The sequence below is a fragment of the Eutrigla gurnardus genome, assembly GCF_963514095.1.
Source record: "Eutrigla gurnardus genome assembly, chromosome: 13".
In the NCBI taxonomy this organism is placed as follows: Eukaryota; Metazoa; Chordata; class Actinopteri; order Perciformes; family Triglidae; genus Eutrigla; species Eutrigla gurnardus.
In genome coordinates, this window is record NC_139936.1 from 23,137,349 (window position 1) to 23,159,498 (window position 22,150).

The window sequence follows — 22,150 nt, forward strand, 5'->3', positions numbered from 1 at the left end:
AGCTCAGGGTGGAATATTTGCTACATTTAGTGCTCCTGGCATTCACATGCTGCATTATATATTGCAGATTAGAAGCAAAGCATGATAGCTATTACAAAACCAGTTATCAAGTGACTTATCATTTTAAGTGCCATAAAATTCTACTTTAGAAAAATAATTCCTCCTCATGGATGCATTTAAGAGAGCAGCAGCAGTAATAAAGCACGCAGAGACAAAAGACATACAACATTTTTTTCTTAACATTGTCTTGTTTGTTATTTTCACATATTTTATCACATCTTATCTCAAAGTGAAAAACATTTGCAAAATGCAGCCTTATGTGTTCTTTCCAGTCATTTATCATGTTCATGATCTGAAAAGGGAAATGAAAGCTCATCATATGGTTGTACTAGTAAAAAAAAAAATGTTTATTGTCAGAGGTCTTAGAAACACTAAGAACATCTACTCTCATTATGTGTAACATCACAGAAACTCAATAGTGCCGTCTTGTCTTCTTGCCACAGGGACACATATGGATAGTGCTGTTTAGGTTTTAACCATCCAAATGTTGGCCTCAAGCCCTTGCCTTCGTGCATTCTTTTCTTATCAGCAGGTGCTTTTTTGTTAGTTGCGTGCCTGGCGCCCCCTGCTGTTCACTTGCAGTTACAGTCATGGTATATTCTCAGAGAGCCGTAGTCTAACCAGGAACTTGCTGATCAGAATCATGAACTTGCTGCGAGAATCAGGGCATGAAAAAAGATGTAATGATAAGAGCTTCTCTCTCTGGTGCCTTTGATTGGAGTCACTGGTTTACAGTTGATTGAATGGAGGAGGTTTGAGTGTGCAGTCACATTTAAATTGCTGTTTGGTAAGGCAGCTAGTCAGTCTGAGCAAATCAACAGACTACTAATACCTAAAGAACCTAAAATATCATTCATGCCCTGCAAACTACATACCTCCCTACATCAGTACTCACACCCCAATACTCAATGTCGATGTATTGTCAGAATGTGTCAGCTGTTTAGTTTGTTTTGGCTTTCTTTGACCCCTCTGTGCCAGGCTCCTTCTTCCTCTTCTGTCTGCTTTTCTGCCCTTCCTCTTGTCTGAATTGGTGCCTGTTGAAAGACAGTCACATTAACATGCAGATACCAATGAAGTTGATCTACTGGGCTGGAAATGTAACAAAATGTATCAATTAAACATGTTTTAGCAGTGAAATGTTGGCAGCTTGCATTAGCATGTGCTAAAATGCTATTGGGATACTAATAATTGCAATAGAATGAAAGTTGTCTCCAGCAGTAGAATAATGACAGGATGTATTAGCCGGCTGTCAAGTATGCCTACATTATGATTGATTGCTATGCACAGATCATTAACTTTCAAAAGTCTTGGTTAGCTGGAGGACAACTGAAGGGCATCAGCCAACTGGCTACTTAGAGAGATAACAAGTCTTTACACTCTCACACTATCTAGAAGTAACTATATATAGTGTCTTGCAGCTTCTGCATGAATCATGTTGTGTTGCATATGTTTCTACATATGTTTCAGTGTCACATGTGGCATTTTGAAAAAAACTGAAGAGACTGAAAAAAAGGAACATTTAAAAACAAAAAGCAGAACAAATTAATAAGATTGCATTCATAACAGAAAAATCCTCGTGTTGTGATCTCACCTGGACTGCCAGCGTCGGCCACTGTTCCACACTCTACCAAAGGAGGGAAGCCAGTTGGCGTCCGTATGCGAGCTGTGATCAAAGTTGGCGCCCACTCTGTTCGGTGGAAGCTTCTTCAGCTTCTCTTGCTCCTCTGCCAAAGCATAAAAGGCCTGTTTAATTATATTCCAATATTTGTTGAGTGTTTTATTGATGTCTTTTAAGTACACAGACGTAATATCTTCGTATCACTGAGTTTGACTAAGATCAAGATCAGATACCAATATGTTGACACTGCTTAAGTGATTAAGAGATCCCCCCCCCCCCCCAAAAAAGGCAGAGCAACAGCAGCAGGACCGTAATCTGAATTTGTTGCTGTGATTATGCATATGACGGTGGTGCAACAAAGAAAACAGTCTACAAGCACATGAAGGCATACAAACTGCAGAATACAAGACGCTCCCTGGTGACCACAAGCAATGTGATAGTAAGTAAGACTTAACAACACGTGGAAGTTATCAAGGCTGGAACATTTCTTTGAGTAAACAAACTGCTCAGCTGACAGCAAATTTACATCAGGCAGGACGTAGAGAGAAAACTGATTCCTACTCTGTTTGAGGAACTCTTGGAGCGATGGACCGATCTCAGGTTGTGCTGGAGCTGCAGAGGTCCCCTCCAGAGGGTCCTCCTGGAGCCAAGGAGGGACGGCACCTACCACACACAGAGAGGCTCTATGCTTATTTTTCCTCAATCACACGCAACAGGTGAACTCAACTCGTAGCTATTAGAGACGCTGGGTTTGTGCACACGCTACAGTATTACTATAAACACAAAATATACATCCGCCAAACCCATGAAATCCAGAAGAGAGGCAAATCTGGAAAACAGACAATAAATCTCAAAGCTAAACTGAGTTGAATTTTGCAAAATAAAGATTTGTAATAACTTGTAATAAATTATAGCAATCAAACATAAAAACAATACATAAAAAAGAAAACACACACACACACACACACACACACACACACACACACACACACACACACACACACACACACACACACACACACACACACACACACACACACACACACACACACACACACACACACACACACACACACAGTAAACATGTAATTTCTTCAACATTAGATAAATTCATACATCTGTACCTGTGTGAACATTTCCACTGTTTGAAGAATCCTGTAAGAGAGAAATCAAGACATCAACTGAAGTAATCCTCTTTGTGTGGGAAAAAAACCATCCAATGAATTATTAAACACATAAACACTTTCTTAATGAGTGCTGACAGCCTACCTGGTAGCCTATGAAAGTCAGGCCTGGTCCCGTTGCAGCCCATGGTGCTTCAACCATTGACTCGACAAAGCTGCTCCCCGCCTGCTGGTCTGATCCCTGAGGTGTACATTGAGAGCTGTTCCCCAGACAAGATGATGAGCCCCAAAAACAAAACAAAAAAGTAAATTCAAGTGCTACTGATGATGATGCAAAAAGAATAAAATGTCAGAGGTCGACAAAGTTTTACCTGCCAGCATCCTGAGCAGACAAGTCTGTGCCTTTGGGTCCATTGGATAACTCGAGCTCTGCGTCACGCTGACATTTATTCAGGAAAAGCCAACAGTGGTTCATAGAAGAAGTCTGAGCACTAATCCTGCTTCAGCTCATGTTTTTAATATCACAATCCACACACACTACTTTGCCCACAATGTGAACAGAAATCTCACTCCATTCATGTCTTTGTTTTTCTCTTACAACCCATTTTCACTATCTCCATCTAGGTTTGGAACTAAAATCCTATTTAGAATTGTATCTATATCCTGATGATGAAACGTACTTGGTACTTGGTTACCTACAGTTACAATCATTTAGCTGGACAATGATGGTGTTCCCTCATGTAAGAGGTCACTGCAAATCCTATCATCATGAAAACAACAGCCAAGGCCACAGTGATGGATACTGCCACTGCATCCTTGGAAAACAAACCTCTAAAAGAGACTGAAGGACCTCTTGACGATTCTTCTCCTGGGCCCGGATGTAATCAGCTTGCTGCAGCAGGGAAAGAAAAAGAATTGAATCAGCAGATTTTCAAGCCTGGTTAAATTAACACTCCTTAGGACACTTTGTAGCCACAGCGACATCGCTCCAGAACTCTAGTCCCGACTGAAATATCTCAACAACTATTGGATGGATCGCCATGTAATTTGGTTCAGACATTCATGATATGATGATGATCCTCTGACTTTGGACTGGCATAATGTTTGGTACACACATCTATGTGCCCGGGCAAAGTATCCTAATGACTTAATGACATTAATACATTTCTTGCAGCGCCTCAGTGAGGGTGATGGTTATGGTTTTAGTGAAATGGCACAACAGTTATTGGATTGCTGTGAAATTTAATTTGTACATTCATGTCCCTCTAAGGGTTGAATTGTAAAAAGTGTTGCGGATCCCCCAACTTCATCCTTATTTTCCAAATCTGTGACATCTGCCCTTCAGCTGCATCATTGTTAGGCTTGTCAGATGTGAGCATGTTTGCAAGCTAAACTAAGATGGTGAGCATGGTTACTTAACATCAGCATGTTCCACTTAAAGTGGTTTTGCATTACCTCTTTTATAAATTCGTCCTCCTTCTCCACAAAGGATTCCAATGCTTTAGTCACCTCAGCTTTAAACCTACACAAAAACAAAACAATTAACCTTGCAGAGAATCTTTTATTTTCCAAACAAACTTTATCCAAATACATTTGTGGCTCACCAGGCTTACCTTTCAGTTTCCTCCTCAGTGATAATGACCTTGTCTCTAAACTTGGGGTCAGCCTTATTCTCCCACCAGAACTTGTGAGTATTCTTCCTGTGTTCTGGTCTGAAAATAGATCAATTATTTTTTTTAAACAAAAGCAATGCATCATAAAAGGATGAAAATATTGTCGAGATATATATTATAATATTGCCACAGACATTTGACAAATATATGTGTTAATTTGGGCAACAATAAATGCATCTTAATGTAGTATAAAAAAATGCAGAACAAACAGATGGTATCCAACTTCTATTTTATGTAGTTAAATCACTTATTACAAGTGTGGATTTATGGTGCTTTATAATAACATTTTATTATAAAAGCCAGATTGATGATGTGCGTATTGATTAAACCTTTTTCATGTCTCAAGTCAAACCTGTTTTACAGATGCGGCAGACAATATAAATGAGTTACTGTCTGTTGATCCCTAATTGTACTTTTTTCATTTCAGCCTAATGAAGCATTGAGCGAAACATGCTGCTCCTGCTGTTGTTAATGAAAAACATCATTGATCATAAACTTTTATGGTGTACATGTGCAGTCAGTATGACAAACACAAGCTTTTTATCTTCCCAGTTTGTTGGACAGGGCATCAGTTAAAAGGTAAACGAGATAAACAAAATGCAATAGTGAAACTGACGTGGTCATGTGTTCCAACAGGCCTCCGTGCAGCACCGTCATGTCGCCGTCTGTAACGTTTCTTTCGACTTCGCGCCCGCAGCAGTAGCACCAGAACGTCTCCGTGTGATGGGTGCCATCAAACTTTTCTACTTGGGGTTTTTTAAGTGTTCGTCGAGCTTCTTTCACCTAGGAGACAGTCAATATATAAAACACGGTGATACCATAACACGCTGTGACACATGACCCTTTGGATTGTGCGACGGTTCGCGGCTAACGGTAGTTAGCTCCGGGGCTAGCAGCAAATCAGTTCAGCAAGGTGGAAGAACAGGCGAGCGCATTAAACTCAAAATGTTACATCATAAGTAATCAAATGATAATCAAGTTACCTACCTTTTCTAAGAATTTAAGAAGAACCACTCGAAGTCTGCTTTGGTGGTTTTTCCCGAAGATATGTCCCTTCCCGCTGAATGTTGTTTGCCTACATATAGCACAGTAATACGCGCCCATTTAGACCGCGTGAAAAAGCCCCAAAACACACTTAGGTTCAATTCAGCAAATACTTCGCATGCATCCTGTGTTGTTCTGTCTGATATCCATATACTGCGACGATACAGAAGTCAACAAATGCTCGCAATTTATAACAGGAAGTAAAGCCGTCTCGATATGCTTCCCCCCGGAAGCAGAAACTTGGTGCGGTTGTTAAACGGTTCCGACTCTAATGCTAAATAAACATTTTTAGAAAGTGTTGCTCTGTATTTTGGGCCTTCGCTGCGTTGCAGGAATCGTTCGTATTAGTATGACTAAAAATACGACTAATAATAATGATTATATATTTTTCTTTTTTGGCCGTCCTCAGCGGGCGGCAACAGTGCCGACTTTATTCCTCTTCACACATGTCAATTCACGCTCGGCAACCACAACAACTTCCGGTGACCCCTTCACAATAAAACTACACATCCGGTGTGATGTATACCTGATAAGACTACTGAGGGTTGCCACAACAAAAAGATAGGTTACACATTGATCTAACTTGATGCGTTTCTCCAAAGCAACTAACAATAAGGGCAATCAACAATGCAGGTTCCATCCCAAAAATCCAAGAACCATGCTACATTGAAAAACACTTATTTGTGTGTTTGTGTTGTGGGCCATGGTGCAGTCAGAACAGATGAGTCTTGATTGGAAAGGAAGGAATGGGGACGTGGGATGGAAACATGTAAGGAAGTAAGCAAATAATTATGGTATCTGCATTGAGACCCATACATTTCTTACGATCTCAGAGGTCCCATGGGAGTCTAGCGGAAGGGGCGGGACTTCGCTACTCTATCATGGCAGCCACTTGTTTACTTCCGGGTAACTTCTTCAGTTAGGAACCTATAAGCAAAATAGACTATTGGACCGCAGCCCCGCTTTCTCTGCTTTCACGTGTGAAGTTAGCTGGAAGACGATGTTGTAGATATTTAATTTGTAATAAAACAACTATGTCTTCGGTCGAGTATCTGAGAGAGTTTGTCAGCGAGCGACTAACCGCTGCTGCTGAAGAAATATTCTTCGTTTTTAAAACAACTGTCGTGGAGTACCAGCAGGAGATCGACCGTCAGCGCAGACTGTTGGATATCGTTTGGAAACCCGAAGTAAAGTTACAGAGGATAGGTGTGTAAAACGGATTTGATATCACAAAACTTAGGAATATCTATATAATACACGTCGTGTTTGATATATGGTGGTTGTACTTTTCTCGACCATCACAGTAATATGTCGTTTTTGTTGTGTCCCTCCAGAGCTCCCACAGCAACATGTCTGTAGGGAGGAAGAGGAGGAGGTTCTCTGTGACCAGCAGCATCAGGAGAGGAACTCCAGTCTGGACCAGGAGGACCCAGAGCCTCCACAGATTAAAGAGGAGCAGGAGGAACTCTGCACCAGCCAGGAGGGAGAGCAGCTTGAACTGAAGCAGGAGACCGAGACCTTAATGTCCACTCCTACATACGAGGACAGAGACCACGGTGAAGATCAGACTCTGTGCTTGAACCCAGATGACACGCTAATTCCAGCAGAGAAAGAATCTTTAGTCAACATAGCAGTTAGAGAATCCGTGGTATCGGAACCAGACTGTGACAGGCAGCTTCCCCATCATAACTCTCATGTAACTGAGAGTCAAGATCAGAAGGGAGGCAAGCATGAAGATAAAAGCAGACGTCACTGTAATACTCACACAGGTAAAAATCGGTTTAAATGTGACACTTGTGGGAAAGCTTTTAAGTTCAAGTCAAAATTGAAAAGGCATATGGGCGTCCATACAGGTGAGAAGCCATATTCCTGCACCATCTGTGGAAAAAGATTCAAGCAGGCATCAGTAATTCACACTCATATAAGAGTCCATACAGGTGAGAAACCATATACTTGCAGAATGTGTGGGAAAGCTTTCAGGTGGACTAATTGTTTAACACTCCACATGAGGACACACTCAGGTGAGAGGCCATACAACTGCAAAGTATGTGGGAGAGATTTCAGATCGTGCAGCAACCTGAAAGACCACATGAGAACTCACACATGAGAAAAGCAGTCGAACCGAAATAGGCCAGAAATGCATACTTGTAAAACCGTTTCAGGTTCAATAAAAAGATAACGGAAAAATGGAGTGATCAAAGAAATTAAAAGAAGGTTACAAGCAGGAAAAACTATAATTTCCATGTTACTTTTTGACCATATAAGATAAAACAGTTTCAGACTAAGTAATCCCTTGAAAGGTGAGAATCCCCACCTTTACATGACCTGTAGAAAGATTCAGTTTGACATTCTGAGACCAGAAGACATATTCTTGCAAAACATGGAAAACGATTTTGGAACTATAGGCTTGGTGAGAATCAATAGCTGCAACATCTGTACAGGAAAATCTGAATTGGCAAGAGTGCATACAGAGAAATGGTTTGTTTGAACACCATCAGTGGGAACGGTTTATCTCAAGTGTCACACTCACTGAAAAGAATGCACTTTTGAAATGGCGGACTTTTTAGTAATTGTATGTAAAGCATTTCCCATAAAGAAGAGGTCACAATATTTTGGTATAAAGAAGTCATACTATTTCCATGCACTCCTTAAATTATACACGTGGATTTATGTTGAGTTCCTTACAAATGTAAATGATTGATGTCTTTCATTAATAAATCCTCAAGTGGCGACCTGCGTCCTCTGAGGACATCACACTTTGGGCTTTCTGCTCCTTATACAGTACATTCATTGTGCGTTGTCTGCCATCTAGTGGTAGCAAAAGCACAATACACTAATCATCTCAGCCAAGTCATTCTCCAACCTATCCAGAGGAGAAAAAAAAGTGGACATGGTATAAAACCTCATAAAATGTTATGGTTGAAACATGTTTCTTTCTGCTTAATAACTTTTTTTAGTTTGATATGGTATAGAGACTTGACACATTTTAGCAATAGTAACAAGCCATGATGCTGCTAACTATGAAGCACTCGTTTGAGGACAGTGGGACTTTATTATCATTCATGCAAAGTGAAGGTATAAAAGTAAGGAAACGTTGCCTGGGAAGATTTGGGAAGAAACCAACAGTTTCCAAAAGTATGAATAGGTATTGCATGTGGTAATTAGTCTACATTGATTTTTTGTTCTTATGTGATACATTTCTAGGGCATATTTCTCTGTCAAGAGCAGAGCGATGGCTGAATGCAATAGTAAGAGACAACTCTAAGGTGGAGGATATGTCTGATGGTGATGCCGATGATCTTGGTGTAGATGAAGATTTTATTCCACCTGATTTACCACAATCAAGTCCACTGACATGCATCTAAACGTGCAGAGATCCAGAGGACGTGTGCGTCAACGTCAGTGTGGTAAAAGTGTTGACACTGATGATGTGCCAGGACCTAGCAAAGATGGATCTGGAGAGCGCACTTACTCCACACTCACATCAAACATCTGGCTACAACTGCATCCTGGTACCAAAGTATACTGTCTGTGACCGGTTCCTCACAATCGTGATAGCTGTGGATCTGGAGAAGCAGGTGTACCCAACTGGCATAGTAATGAAGAACCTGGTAACCAAAGTGCTGCAGAAGCTACTAAGTGACCAAACCATGAAACAGTGAGGAAGAGGTGCCTCAGCATCAGGTACCAGGGGAGATGGGAAGGTATGTATAGTGAAGTGGTTGGTACCTTGATTTGCATAACATTTGTATGCTAAATCATAACTGGCAAATAGGTGTCAAACCCTGCTTAAAAATGCAGACACTCAAATCCAAGTATATTTACACGTTGTACAGTGGTCATATACATTGTGATTTGCAAAGAAGTACCAACGTTTGTAAGCGGAACAAAAAAAACAACAACATACACACACGTTCTACTGACGGAACCCAACAGTGGGTCGGAAGCAAAGCAGCCGGAGAGCCACGCGTGGGAGAAGCCAGCTGGTTGTTCTGTTGAAATTGTCAGTGTACGTCCAGCAAGAGTCGATCTTGTTGTGGTGGTTGCGGTGGACTGTCCGACATTGGCCGTCTGGTCGGAGTCATGGGGGAGGGAGAGGGGGGTGGCCCCGGTTGGGAAACGGCGGGGAGGAAAAAGTCGGTCGCGAAGCGGGACCGCTCTGCTCCCCCTTCGGAAGCGGAGGGGGATAGGGCGGTGAAGCAGTCCCGAACGGCTGATGAGGTTAGGGTTCTGTTTAAGATGAAGGATCAGGCGGCTGGGGGTTTCCGGGAGGTGAACCCCATTAGAGTGGCGGAGTCGCTGAAATGTGTGGGAGAAGGAATTGGCGCTCGGATCCTTCCGAATGGGTCTCTGATTGTAGTGTGCAGAAGCAATGATCAGGTGCACAGGCTAGGAAGATCCGGCAAATAGGCGGCAAACGGGTGGAAATGGTTATCCTCTCGGGAAAAATTGGAACAAAGGGTGTCATCTATGGGGTCGGGGCTGACGTGTCTGAGCAGGAATTGAAAGAGAACATAAAGGGAGGTTCTGTGACTGAAGTGAAGCGTTTTACTCCGAAAGAAGGTGGAAGTAAAGATGCCCGTGTTGCAAACTTTCGCTGACGAGAGTCTCCCGGTGCGGGTGTTTATTGGTTGCCTGTCTTTCCTCAGTGCCAAAGGTTTGGTCATGTGGCGGCGTCTTGCAGGGGCCAAAGGCGTTGCGCTAAGTGTGGGGGGGGACATGACATCCGGAGCTGCTCTATGGCAGTTTATAATTGTTGTAACTGTGGGGGGAGCCATGCAGCATCCTCTAGGGACTGTGCTCACTTCATCAAGGCAAAGAAAGTTCAGTCTGTGAGAAATGAGCAGAAAATCTCATACGCTGATGCTGTTAAAAGGGTGGAAGGTTCCTCAACTGGTGGTGAAATGGGGAATGGAGCTGCAGCGTTTATGCGCTGTCCACCTGTGTCCTCCACTCAACTTGTGATCGACAAACGGTCCCTGCTGGCCTTTATAATAGATGTGATTAATGGTACCCGGGGCAGGAAGTCGAGGTCGGATGTCATTAAGTTTGTTACAGAGGCAGCAGTAAGATTTTTGGGGCCTGTGGATTGCTCCCCGCAGTCTCTGCATGAATATATGAGGGAGCGGCAAGTGACTTCAAGCCAGGCTTCACGCAGCCCCTCCGAAATGGGGGATGAAGAGGGGGATAGTATGGAGGGGGGCAAGCTGTTTGATGATGCTGATGACGGTTAGGATTCTGGTGATGGTTTTAATTCTGCAATGGAACGCAAGGAGTCTTATTGCTAACGGGCAGGAATTTAAGAAATGTATTAAGGATTTAGAGCCAAAACCTTATAGCATGTGTATACAGGAGACCTGGCTGAAGCCTTGCCTGGATTTTGTGATCCCGGGGTACTCTTGCCTTCGGAAGGATAGGTCTGATAGGGCAGGTGGTGGGTGTGCAACATTTGTCAAGTTGGGGGCTCCATATAAGGTGGTGGAGGTCGCTTCATCCCTTGAGGTTTTAATTTTGGAAGGTTGGGGCTCCCGGGGGAAGCTGGGCCTGGTCAACTTTTATAACCCCTGTGTGGCTCTCTCCTCGGCTGATCTGGAGGTTATACTGGGGGCACTGTCGTCTCCTAGCATCTGGGTGGGGGATTTTAACGCGCACAGTCCGCTGTGGGGTAGCCAGGAACGGGATGGGAATGGGGGTGTCCTCGAGGACTTTTTGGGTGAGCACTCCTTTGTGGTTCTGAATGATGGCAGCCCCACTAGAATTGATATCAGGTCCGGTAGGATGTCCTGCCTCGATCTGACCTTTTCCTCCCCGGCACTAGCAAGAGTGGCAGAGTGGAAAGTGCTCGGTGAGGACACGATAGGTAGTGATCATTTTCCAATTGTTAGTGATTTCAGGGGGTCCCTGGTTGCGGAGCCAGGGGCTAAGGGTGTACGTTTTGACTTCTCCAGGGCCAGGTGGGGTGACTTTGTCTCTGGTATTGGTGATAGGTTGGGAGACATCATTAGCACTGGGACTGTTGACGTGCATAATGACTCCTTGTCCGGAGTGATCCTGAACTCTGCTCTTGAGTCTATACCATGCAAGGGTGCCTCCAAGACTCGTGTTATGGTCCCTTGGTGGAATAGTGACTGTGGTGAGGCAGTTATGAAAAGGAAGCAAGCCTTTAAAGAATTGCGTAAAAGTCCTACCCAGGAGAATGTTATTCGCTTTAAACAGTATAGGGCCGTGGCAAGGAAGGTAATAAAAGATGCTAAAAGGAGGAGCTGGAGGACCTTTTGTGGCACTTTGGGCACAGATACCCCAGTTAGGGAGGTTTGGTCCCGTATCCGTAGAATGTCGGGAAAGTTTTCTAACTCTCATATGCCAGTCCTCTCTGATGGCAAGGGGGAAGCTGTCTCTAACAGGGATAAATCTAATGTGTGTGTGAAGGTGTTCCAGGAAGTCCATAACTCTTCCTACACGTCAATGGAAATGAATATCGCAAGGGAGGAGGTCTTGGGGAAGGAGGGGTGGAAACTGAACTGTGCTAGGGTCGTCGATAAACCGTATAATGTGTTCTTCTCACTTAAGGAACTTAAGGATGCGGTCCAGGCGGGGGCAAATTCCGCTCCTGGGGCTGACAGAATTAGCTATGAAATGCTTAAACGGTTTGATGATGTCCTCCTGGAAGAGGTTTTAGCGCTTTTTAATGTTATTTGGGAGAAGGGTACGTTGCCACTGAAGTGGAAACATGCGGTGGTTGTGCCGCTATTGAAGCCGGGGAAGGTCCCGTCCTGCCCGGCGTCTTATCGTCCTATAGCTCTGACCTCGGTCTTATGCAAAGTCATGGAGAGGATGGTCACTGCTAGGTTAGTGTACACTCTTGAAACGGAGTCCTTCTTTGCAGACTATCAAAATGGGTTCAGGGTGAGCAGAAGCACAATGGACTCGGTGGCGGTTTTGGATCAGGATGTTAGGAGAGCTATTATTAATAAGGAATGTGTTGTTGCCCTATTTTTTGATATTGAAAAAGCGTACGGCACTCTGTGGAGGGAAGGGTTATTGATCAAGCTCTATGATGCTGGAATCCGGGGCAGAATGTTTCTGTGGATTAAAGACTTTCTTAGTCATAGAACAATACAAGTCAGAGTGGGGGCGGATCTCTCGGAGACATGTTGCATCAACAATGGCACCCCTCAGGGATCGGTCATTAGTCCAGTGCTTTTTAATATAATGATATATTTCACGCTGTTCCCGGCTCCTTTGGAAAGTCATTGTTTGCGGATGATGGAGCTGTTTGGAAGAGGGGAAGAAATGTTGATTTCCTCTTCTCGCAAGTCCAAGGGGCAGCTGGTCTAATTGCCCAGTGGGCAAATAGGTGGGGATTTAGGATCTCGACCTCTAAGAGCAAGGTTATGGTTTTTGGATACAAGAAGAAGCTGCCTGAGACCAGTGTTTGTATTTATGGCTGTCCGCTAGAAAGGGTGTCGGTGTTTAAGTTTCTGGGGGTGTGGATGGACTCGAAACTCACTTGGAAACGCCACATAACTATGCTTGTTAATAGGTGTGATTCTGTTGTCAATGTCCTCCGCAGCCTGGCTGGCAGCGATTGGGGGGCTGACAGAGACACACTTGTTATGATTTATAGAGCCATGATTAGGTCGGTTCTAGACTATGGGTGTGTGGTTTTTGGGGCGGCGGCTGAGTCGTTGCTGCAAAAATTAGTCCGGGTTCAGACCAAAGCTTTGAGAGTGTGTTGTGGAGCGTTTAGGACGACCCCTATCCCGGCTCTTTTGGTTGAGATGGGGGAACTCCCACTTAGGTTAAGAAGGAGGAAGCTGGGGCTTCATTATTGGTGTCGCCTGCACGAGACGGTGGACAGCGCAGCAAGCTCTCAGCTGTTGGCAGACTCTTGGAAGTTTGCGTCTGGCAAGGGAAGGGTCACTTTTTTGCATCGGATTGCGCAGATGGCTTCGGGCATGAGGTTAGGTCCGGGTGGGGTGGCTGGATGTTCCTGGTCCCCTGTCCCCTTTTGGTTCCAGTCTGAGCCGGAGATGCATCTCCAGCTGCTAGAAATGGGGAAGGGGAGTAGTGATATTAATGAACGGGTTGCTGGGTGTCTTGGCCAATTTCGTGAGTACGTCCAGTTCTTCACTGATGGTTCGAGGGACCCTGGCTCAGGGACGACAGGGATGGGGGTGTATGCGGCCGCAGTTGGGGTGGAACAGAGCGTTCGGCTATCTGACAATCTGTCTGTTTTTACAGCGGAGCTGCAGGCAATTTTATCGGCTCTTAAATGGATAGAGGGGCAAGCCCCGCTGTACTCAATCGTGTGCTCGGACTCTGCGGCTGCCCTGGAGGCATTGCGGGGGGGGTCGTCCAAGGCGCGCCCTGATATAATTTGGGAGACTTTAAGTTGTATTTTTACGATTGAAAATTCGGGGTGTCAGGTGGCCTTCCTGTGGGTGCCGGGCCACTCGGGGGTGGAGGGTAATGAAAGGGCTGATGCGTTGGCCAAGGAGGCTCTCCTCCATGAGACGGTGGATCTCTGTGTCCCACTTGGAAGCCTTGAGCGCCGCAGCATCTGCAGGGAGGAGCTGGACCGTCAGTGGCAGGCTGAGAGGAGGGGCCGTCACTTCTTTTCCGTGCAGCCGTCTGTCAGGACTGAGAGGTGGAGGTCCAAGTCTGAGCGTAGGGACGATGTTGTCCTGCTGCGTCTGAGACTTGGGCACTGTGGGCTGGCAAGTTCATTGAGGGTGGTGGGTAAACACAGAGATGGATTGTGCAGAGCTGCCAACTCTCACGGTTTGACCGTGTGACACACTCTTTTGCCTGTTTACACACGCACACACGCCACACATCCAATTTCTCACGGCAAAAATTTTTTTTTAAAAATCCGATCTTCAGCCTAGAAGCGTTCGTTCCTTTCCAAACTCCCCGACGGTAGATGGCGCTGATGAGCGCCACTGAACCATATGTACTGCACCCATATATGCTGCATCCGAAGTTAGCGACAGAAGAAGAGTGAGACAGCGGGAGAAACTACCTCGAGAAGTCAGATGGGAATCTAAACTCTCATCTGAGACTATACTTACAACAGAGCTGCCAACTCTCACGGTTTGACCGTGAGAGTTGGCAGCTCTGTGGTTACCCCCGACAAAATCTCACTCCAAGGTTTTTTGAAAAGTTGGCAGCTCTGATTGTGTGAGTGTGGCAACTTGGAGACGGTTCAGCATGTTTTGTTTTCTTGTCATAAATACTCTGGAGAACGGCGGCAGATGTTCATGGACCTGTCAGTCATGGGTGTCGCAGTGTTTTCTTTACAAAGTGTACTGGGGCCGGACCGAGAAAAAGCAGAAGGAACCAGGGGAGCCTTGTTAAAATATCTCCGTTCCACGGGCCTGTATGTGAGGATTTAATGTGACCCCGGCGACCGGTGGAGGGCAGCATTGCGCTCTGTCGCACAGCCTGCCGGAAACCACAGAAGAAGAAGAAGAATCCAACAGTGTAACACCCAGCGGAAGTAAACAATGCAGTTGCTGTTAGCATTGGCTGTGTGGATGTATTAAATTAGCTGGAAGACGATATAGTAGTCGTTGCGAAGATAATGATTTACATTTCATTGAATTAGGCAACAATGTCTTTCGTTGTTGTAATTATTAAAATGTAAAACATATATTCCACTGTCGGGAGCAGCAGTCCGCCAGGCCCGTAACGTTATCTGTAAATATTCGGTCAACTTAATTAGAATTAAATAACAATGTCTTCAGTTGACTGGTTGAGAGAGTTTGTCAGCGAGCGACTAACCGCTGCTGCTGAAGAAATATTTTCCGTTTTTAAAACAACTATCGTGGAGTACCAGCAGGAGATCGACCGTCAGCGCAGACTGTTGGATATCGTTTGGAAACCCGAAGTCAAGTTACAAAGGATAGGTGAATACAAGTGAATTATCATACATAATACATATGAGGAATATATATTATAGAAAAAAGCACAATTGATTAAGTGCCCTGCGAGCTGGCGTCCTGTCCAGGGTGTACCCCGCCTTCGCCCAATGACAGCTGGGATCGGCTCCAGCCCCCCCGCGACCCTGAATACAGGATAAGCGGAGACAATGGATGGATGGATGGATGGTTAAGTGCCTGCATGTCTGCACTTTCTTCTTTAAAGCTACCATCACAGTAGTATCGTGTCGTTTTTGTTGTGTCCCTCCAGAGCTCCCACAGCAACATGTCTGTAGGGAGGAAGAGGAGGAGGTTCTCTGTGACCAGCAGCATCAGGAGAGGAACTCCAGTCTGGACCAGGAGGACCCAGAGCCTCCACAGATTAAAGAGGAGCAGGAGGAACTCTGCACCAGCCAGGAGGGAGAGCAGCTTGAACTGAAGCAGGAGACCGAGACCTTAATGTCCACTACATACGAGGACAGAGACCACGGTGAAGATCACACTCTGTGCTTGAATACCGATGATTCAGTTAAATCCGTTGTGTTTTCTGAAACACACAGTGACCAACAGCTCCTCTCTAAGAACTATCGTGAAGCTGAGAGACGAGATCAGATAGGAGACCAGCATGGAGACTCAGGACCAACTACAAATGCAGGGCCAGAACTAAAGAAGAGACGCCACAAAAGCAAGAGTCACACTAACAGTGTAGATAAACCTTGTATGTCAGCGATCCACTTCAATACTAGCACAGGTAAAACGTTTTTCCATTGTGACCCCTGTGGGAAACATTTCAAGTACAAGTCATTATTGGAGAGACACATGAGAATCCACACGGGTGAGAAGCCATATCCTTGCAACACATGTGGGAAAAGATTTGGTCGGACATCGACATTGAATGTTCATAAAAAAACCCACACAGGTGAGAAATCATATTCTTGCTTCACCTGTGGGAAGATATTTAGTCAGACATCGTCATTGAATGTTCATATAAGAACCCACACAGGTGAGAAACCATATTCTTGCAATATGTGTGGGAGAATATTCAGTCAGACATCACAATTGAATCACCATATGAGAATCCACACAGGTGAAAAGCCATTTTCTTGCAAGACCTGTGGGAAAAGTTTCAGGTGGACAAAAGTATTGAAGGCTCATTCAAAAGTCCACACAGGTGAGAAGCCATTTTCTTGCAAAACATGCGGGGAAAGATTCAGTTGGACGTCGCAATTGAGGGCTCACGTTAGAGTCCACACATGTGAGAAGTCATAATGGCAAAACCTGTTGGAAAATGATTGTAAACAATGCAATCGGGGAGGCATACAAGAGAACAATCTATTTAAACCCACACGAGTGAGGAACCACATGAATGCAGCACCTGTAGGGAAAAGGTAATGGCACATGTCATACCCGACAAAACGACCCTCTGGTCGAATGTCCTATTATCAAAATGAATGCATATTTGCAATAGCTACATATTTGCTACTGTAATTAAATATCTTCCCATAAGATGAGGTCACAATTGTGTATTACAATGAAGTAGTACATCGTTAACAGCACCAGCAAGTTTTGTGGAATTAACCATTTTCCCCTTCATGTTACTGTATTACATTTTAATCTGTAGCATTTCTCTTAATTGTATATTGTCGTTTATTTTGTGATTGGCCCAACTTGATATATGGTGAGTGTCATGGAGAAATTGTTCGATATGAATACATGTGAATGTCATGTGTATGTTTGTTCATCGCCATCTGTTTGGTATTTTTGAAAGGCCTTAGTTCGCACTTGGCACACCTTTATGTGAGGAGGCTCTGGTTGTCTAGAGATTAAGATAAAATGAGGAATTTGTCAATATTCCCAACACCAACATCAAAACAGAGGATTACACACAACATTGATTTGCTCCCACTAAAGTAGTTTGATTATATTCTGTATGATGTGGGATAAACGGTATAAAGCGGGGTGAATTTCCTTGTTGTTATGTTTTTGTTATGGCTGTGTTGATGCATTCTGTACCGAGGTCTTCTCTGGACAGATTTGTCTTGTTATAAATGAATACCCAAGCAGGAACAACTGGAGCTCATCAAGTTATTCTTCTATCCATCTATAAGATTGACCGGACGTTCAAGTTTCCTACAACAACACAATCTGCAGTTAATATCCTACCTGCTATTGTCAAATATGTTAGTAATGTTAATGTATCATGATCAAACCAATCAATAAACGCCATAAAGCTGAGAGCCAAGAGAGACTCAGGGTCAAAATCCAGAGACAACCCTAATCAAAAAAGCAAAAAAACACTCTTACAATGTCCCTGAAATCAGGAGAACAGGAATGACAGAAAAATCAGTGAAATGTATTCTTGACTAAGTGTTAGACTACTTCCAGAAGGTTGCAGCCATGTAACCAGCTGTAAAATTAAAGAGGAGATAATCTTAAAGTTATCTGTAAACTTGACCAAGAAGGAGCTAGGCCTACACTTTTGGTTATTGGACCAACCCCAGAATAACAGAGAAAAAAGAGATGTCATGAGATCCAAGAGTTAGAGTTGAAAAGAGCAATTACTAGTGCTCGTCAGACAACTCCTATTACAACATATTCATATTACATAGAGAGTAAAAATCTGCTGTCTGCCCATCAGAGTGGATTCTGTAAGCGTTGAAGTACAATGTTGGGGGAGTTAAATAAAAAACATGTTTGGGTCATCAAAGTAACGTGACATGTCAAGTGCTGCCCTGTTTGTATTTATACCATTTCAAGCAATCACTCTCACATTCAATCATTTACCAGGTGACCTCAGTTTAGTCCCTGAGGGTTCAAGGTTTATGGTTTAAAGTGGAATATTGGGATTGGGCGTCCTCCTCCTCCGCCTCCTCCTCCTCCTCCTCCGCCTCCTCCTCCTCATCCTCCTTCTTCTTCTTCTTTATCACGGTTAGCAAACCAACTTTCTAAGCGCATTACCGCCACCAGCTGGAATGGAGCCCGTTTTTCCTTTCCTTTATGGTATTATTATTATAAGCGGAACAAAAAAACAACAACATACACACACGTTCTACTGACGGAACCCAACAGTGTAACACCCAGCGGAAGTAAACAATGCAGTTGCTGTTAGCATTGGCTGTGTGGATGTATTGAATTAGCTGGAAGACGATATAGTAGTCGTTGCGAAGACTATGATTTACATTTCATTGAATTAGGCAACAATGTCTTTCGTTGTTGTAATTATTAAAATGTAAAACATATATTCCACTGTCGGGAGCAGCAGTCCGCCAGGCCCGTAACGTTATCTGTAAATATTCGGTCAACTTAATTAGAATTAAATAACAATGTCTTCAGTTGACTGGTTGAGAGAGTTTGTCAGCGAGCGACTAACCGCTGCTGCTGAAGAAATATTCTCCGTTTTTAAAACAACTATCGTGGAGTACCAGCAGGAGATCGACCGTCAGCGCAGACTGTTGGATATCGTTTGGAAACCCGAAGTAAAGTTACAAAGGATAGGTGTGTAAAACGGATTTGATATCACAAAATTTAGGAATATCTATATAATACACGTCGTGTTTGATATATGGTGGTTGTACTTTTCTCGACCATCACAGTAATATGTCGTTTTTGTTGTGTCCCTCCAGAGCTCCCACAGCAACATGTCTGTAGGGAGGAAGAGGAGGAGGTTCTCTGTGACCAGCAGCATCAGGAGAGGAACTCCAGTCTGGACCAGGAGGACCCAGAGCCTCCACAGATTAAAGAGGAGCAGGAGGAACTCTGCACCAGCCAGGAGGGAGAGCAGCTTGAACTGAAGCAGGAGACCGAGACCTTAATGTCCACTACATACGAGGACAGAGACCACGATGAAGATCAGACTCTGTGCTTGAATACCGATGATTCAGTTAAATCCGTTGTGTTTTCTGAAACACACAGTGACCAACAGCTCCTCTCTAAGAACTATCGTGAAGCTGAGAGCCGAGATCAGATAGGAGACCAGCATGGAGACTCAGGACCAACTACAAATGCAGAGCCAGAACTAAAGAAGAGACGCCACAAAAGCAAGAGTCACACTAACAGTGTAGATAAACCTTGTATGTCAGCGATCCACTTCAATACTAGCACAGGTAAAACGTTTTTCCATTGTGACCCCTGTGGGAAACATTTCAAGTACAAGTCATTATTGGAGAGACACATGAGAATCCACACGGGTGAGAAACCATACCCTTGCAACACATGTGGGAAAAGATTTGGTCAGACATCGACATTGAAAGATCATATACGAACCCACACAGGTGAGAAACCATATTCTTGCTTCACCTGTGGGAAGATATTTAGTCAGACATCGACATTGAATGCTCATATAAGAACCCACACAGGTGAGAAACCATATTCTTGCTCCACCTGTGGGAAGATATTTAGTCAGACATCGTCATTGAATGCTCATATAAGAACCCACACAGGTGAGAAACCATATTCTTGCAATATGTGTGGGAGAATATTCAGTCAGACATCACAATTGAACGACCATATGAGAATCCACACAGGTGAAAAGCCATTTTCTTGCAAGACCTGTGGGAAAAGTTTCAGGTGGACAAAAGTATTGAAGGCTCATTCAAAAGTCCACACAGGTGAAAAGCCGTACTCTTGCAAAACCTGCGGGGAAAGATTCAGTTGGACGTCGCAATTGAGGACTCACGTTAGAGTCCACACATGTGAGAAGTCATAATGGCAAAACCTGTTGGAAAATGATTGTAAACAATGCAATCGGGGAGGCATACAAGAGAACAATCTATTTAAACCCACACGAGTGAGGAACCACATGAATGCAGCACCTGTAGGGAAAAGGTAATGGCACATGTCATACCCGACAAAACGACCCTCTGGTCGAATGTCCTATTATCAAAATGAATGCATATTTGCAATAGCTGCATATTTGTTACTGTAATTAAATATCTTCCCATAAGATGAGGTCACAATTGTGTATTACAATGAAGTAGTACATCGTTAACAGCACCAGCAAGTTTTGTGGAATTAACCATTTTCCCCTTCATGTGACTGTATTACATTTTAATCTGTAGCATTTCTCTTAATTGTATATTGTCGTTTATTTTGTGATTGGCCCAACTTGATATATGGTGAGTGTCATGGAGAAATTGTTCAATATGAATACATGTGAATGTCATGTGTATGTTTGTTCATCGCCATCTGTTTGGTATTTTTTAAAGGCCTTAGTTCGCACTTGGCACACCTTTATGTGAGGAGGCTCTGGTTGTCTAGAGATTAAGATAAAATGAGGAATTTGTCAATATTCCCAACACCAACATCAAAACAGAGGATTACACACAACATTGATTTGCTCCCACTAAAGTAGTTTGATTATATTCTGTATGATGTGGGATAAACGGTATAAAGCGGGGTGAATTTCCTTGTTGTTATGTTTTTGTTATGGCTGTGTTGATGCATTCTGTACCGACATCTTCTCTGGACAGATTTGTCTTGTTATAAATGAATACCCAAGCAGGAACAACTGGAGCTCATCAAGTTATTCTTCTATCCATCTATAAGATTGACCGGACGTACAAGTTTCCTACAACAACACAATCTGCAGTTAATATCCTACCTGCTATTGTCAAATATGTTAGTAATGTTAATGTATCATGATCAAACCAATCAATAAACGCCATGAAGCTGAGAGCCAAGAGAGACTCAGGGTCAAAATCCAGAGCCAACCCTAATCAAAAAAGCAAAAAAACACTTACAATGTCCCTGAAATCAGGAGAACAGGAATGACAGAAAAATCAGTGAAAGGTATTCTTGACTAAGTGTTAGACTACTTCCAGAAGGTTGCAGCCATGTAACCAGCTGTAAAATTAAAGAGGAGATAATCTTAAAGTAATCTGTAAACTTGACCAAGAAGGAGCTAGGCCTACACTTTTGGTTATTGGACCAACCCCAGAATAACAGAGAAAAAAGAGATGTCATGAGATCCAAGAGTTAGAGTTGAAAAGAGCAATTACTAGTGCTCGTCAGACAACTCCTGTTACAACATATTCATATTACATAGAGAGTAAAAATCTGCTGTCTGCCCATCAGAGTGGATTCTGTAAGCGTTGAAGTACAATGTTGGGGGAGTTAAATAAAAAACACGTTTGGGTCATCAAAGTAACGTGACATGTCAAGTGCTGCCCTGTTTGTATTTATACCATTTCAAGCAATCACTCTCACATTCAATCATTTACCAGGTGACCTCAGTTTAGTCCCTGAGGGTTCAAGGTTTATGGTTTAAAGTGGAATATTGGGATTGGGCGTCCTCCTCCTCCTCCTCCTCCGCCTCCTCCTCCTCATCCTCCTTCTTCTTCTTCTTTATCACGGTTAGCAAACCAACTTTCTAAGCGCATTACCGCCACCAGCTGGAATGGAGCCCGTTTTTCCTTTCCTTTATGGTATTATTATTATAAGCGGAACAAAAAAAACAACAACATACACACACGTTCTACTGACGGAACCCAACAGTGTAACACCCAGCGGAAGTAAACAATGCAGTTGCTGTTAGCATTGGCTGTGTGGATGTATTGAATTAGCTGGAAGACGATATAGTAGTCGTTGCGAAGATTATGATTTACATTTCATTGAATTAGGCAACAATGTCTTTCGTTGTTGTAATTATTAAAATGTAAAACATATATTCCACTGTCGGGAGCAGCAGTCCGCCAGGCCCGTAACGTTATC

General features: G+C 43.6%; 4 protein-coding genes across 4 annotated transcripts; 3 read left to right on the forward strand and 1 right to left on the reverse strand.

The window, feature by feature from the left end:
* Nucleotides 1-241: 241 nt before the first annotated feature.
* Nucleotides 242-5,741, reverse strand: cenatac (centrosomal AT-AC splicing factor). The gene is made up of 11 exons (XM_084024941.1): nt 5,463-5,741; nt 5,092-5,258; nt 4,416-4,514; nt 4,258-4,324; nt 3,632-3,694; nt 3,174-3,241; nt 2,948-3,062; nt 2,803-2,833; nt 2,240-2,341; nt 1,652-1,784; nt 242-1,094 (listed from the first exon to the last, which is right to left on the reverse strand). The coding sequence occupies exons 1-11, from the start codon at nt 5,577-5,579 to the stop codon at nt 1,001-1,003; spliced, it is 1,056 nt and encodes a 351-aa protein (XP_083881067.1). The 5' UTR covers nt 5,580-5,741; the 3' UTR covers nt 242-1,000.
* Nucleotides 5,742-6,460: 719 nt separating this feature from the next.
* LOC311023859 (uncharacterized protein) lies at nt 6,461-8,243 on the forward strand. Its single transcript, XM_084025950.1, has 2 exons — nt 6,461-6,725; nt 6,854-8,243. The coding sequence occupies exons 1-2, from the start codon at nt 6,554-6,556 to the stop codon at nt 7,624-7,626; spliced, it is 945 nt and encodes a 314-aa protein (XP_083882076.1). The 5' UTR covers nt 6,461-6,553; the 3' UTR covers nt 7,627-8,243.
* Nucleotides 8,244-15,073: 6,830 nt separating this feature from the next.
* LOC311023118 (uncharacterized protein) lies at nt 15,074-17,812 on the forward strand. The gene is made up of 2 exons (XM_084024785.1): nt 15,074-15,430; nt 15,714-17,812. Exons 1-2 carry the CDS (start codon nt 15,259-15,261, stop codon nt 16,709-16,711), a joined length of 1,170 nt encoding a protein of 389 aa, XP_083880911.1. The 5' UTR covers nt 15,074-15,258; the 3' UTR covers nt 16,712-17,812.
* Nucleotides 17,813-18,573: 761 nt separating this feature from the next.
* LOC311023397 (uncharacterized protein) lies at nt 18,574-20,865 on the forward strand. The gene is made up of 2 exons (XM_084025206.1): nt 18,574-18,937; nt 19,066-20,865. The coding sequence occupies exons 1-2, from the start codon at nt 18,766-18,768 to the stop codon at nt 20,145-20,147; spliced, it is 1,254 nt and encodes a 417-aa protein (XP_083881332.1). The 5' UTR covers nt 18,574-18,765; the 3' UTR covers nt 20,148-20,865.
* Nucleotides 20,866-22,150: the final 1,285 nt, after the last annotated feature.

What these genes read in the sequence shown, in the direction of transcription:
- LOC311023859 (XM_084025950.1), top strand. Translation starts at nt 6,554, where the DNA reads ATGTCTTCGGTCGAGTATCTGAGAGAGTTTGTCAGCGAGCGACTAACC. An exon ending in AGTAAAGTTACAGAGGATAG is followed by an intron (nt 6,726 to 6,853) that starts GTGTGTAAAACG and finishes GTGTCCCTCCAG; the next exon opens with AGCTCCCACAGCAACATGTC.
- cenatac (XM_084024941.1), bottom strand. Translation starts at nt 5,579, where the DNA reads ATGGGCGCGTATTACTGTGCTATATGTAGGCAAACAACATTCAGCGGG. An exon ending in TTCTTAAATTCTTAGAAAAG is followed by an intron (nt 5,259 to 5,462) that starts GTAGGTAACTTG and finishes ACTGTCTCCTAG; the next exon opens with GTGAAAGAAGCTCGACGAAC. An exon ending in TCTGCTCAGGATGCTGGCAG is followed by an intron (nt 3,063 to 3,173) that starts GTAAAACTTTGT and finishes TCTGGGGAACAG; the next exon opens with CTCTCAATGTACACCTCAGG.
- LOC311023118 (XM_084024785.1), top strand. Translation starts at nt 15,259, where the DNA reads ATGTCTTCAGTTGACTGGTTGAGAGAGTTTGTCAGCGAGCGACTAACC. An exon ending in AGTCAAGTTACAAAGGATAG is followed by an intron (nt 15,431 to 15,713) that starts GTGAATACAAGT and finishes GTGTCCCTCCAG; the next exon opens with AGCTCCCACAGCAACATGTC.
- LOC311023397 (XM_084025206.1), top strand. Translation starts at nt 18,766, where the DNA reads ATGTCTTCAGTTGACTGGTTGAGAGAGTTTGTCAGCGAGCGACTAACC. An exon ending in AGTAAAGTTACAAAGGATAG is followed by an intron (nt 18,938 to 19,065) that starts GTGTGTAAAACG and finishes GTGTCCCTCCAG; the next exon opens with AGCTCCCACAGCAACATGTC.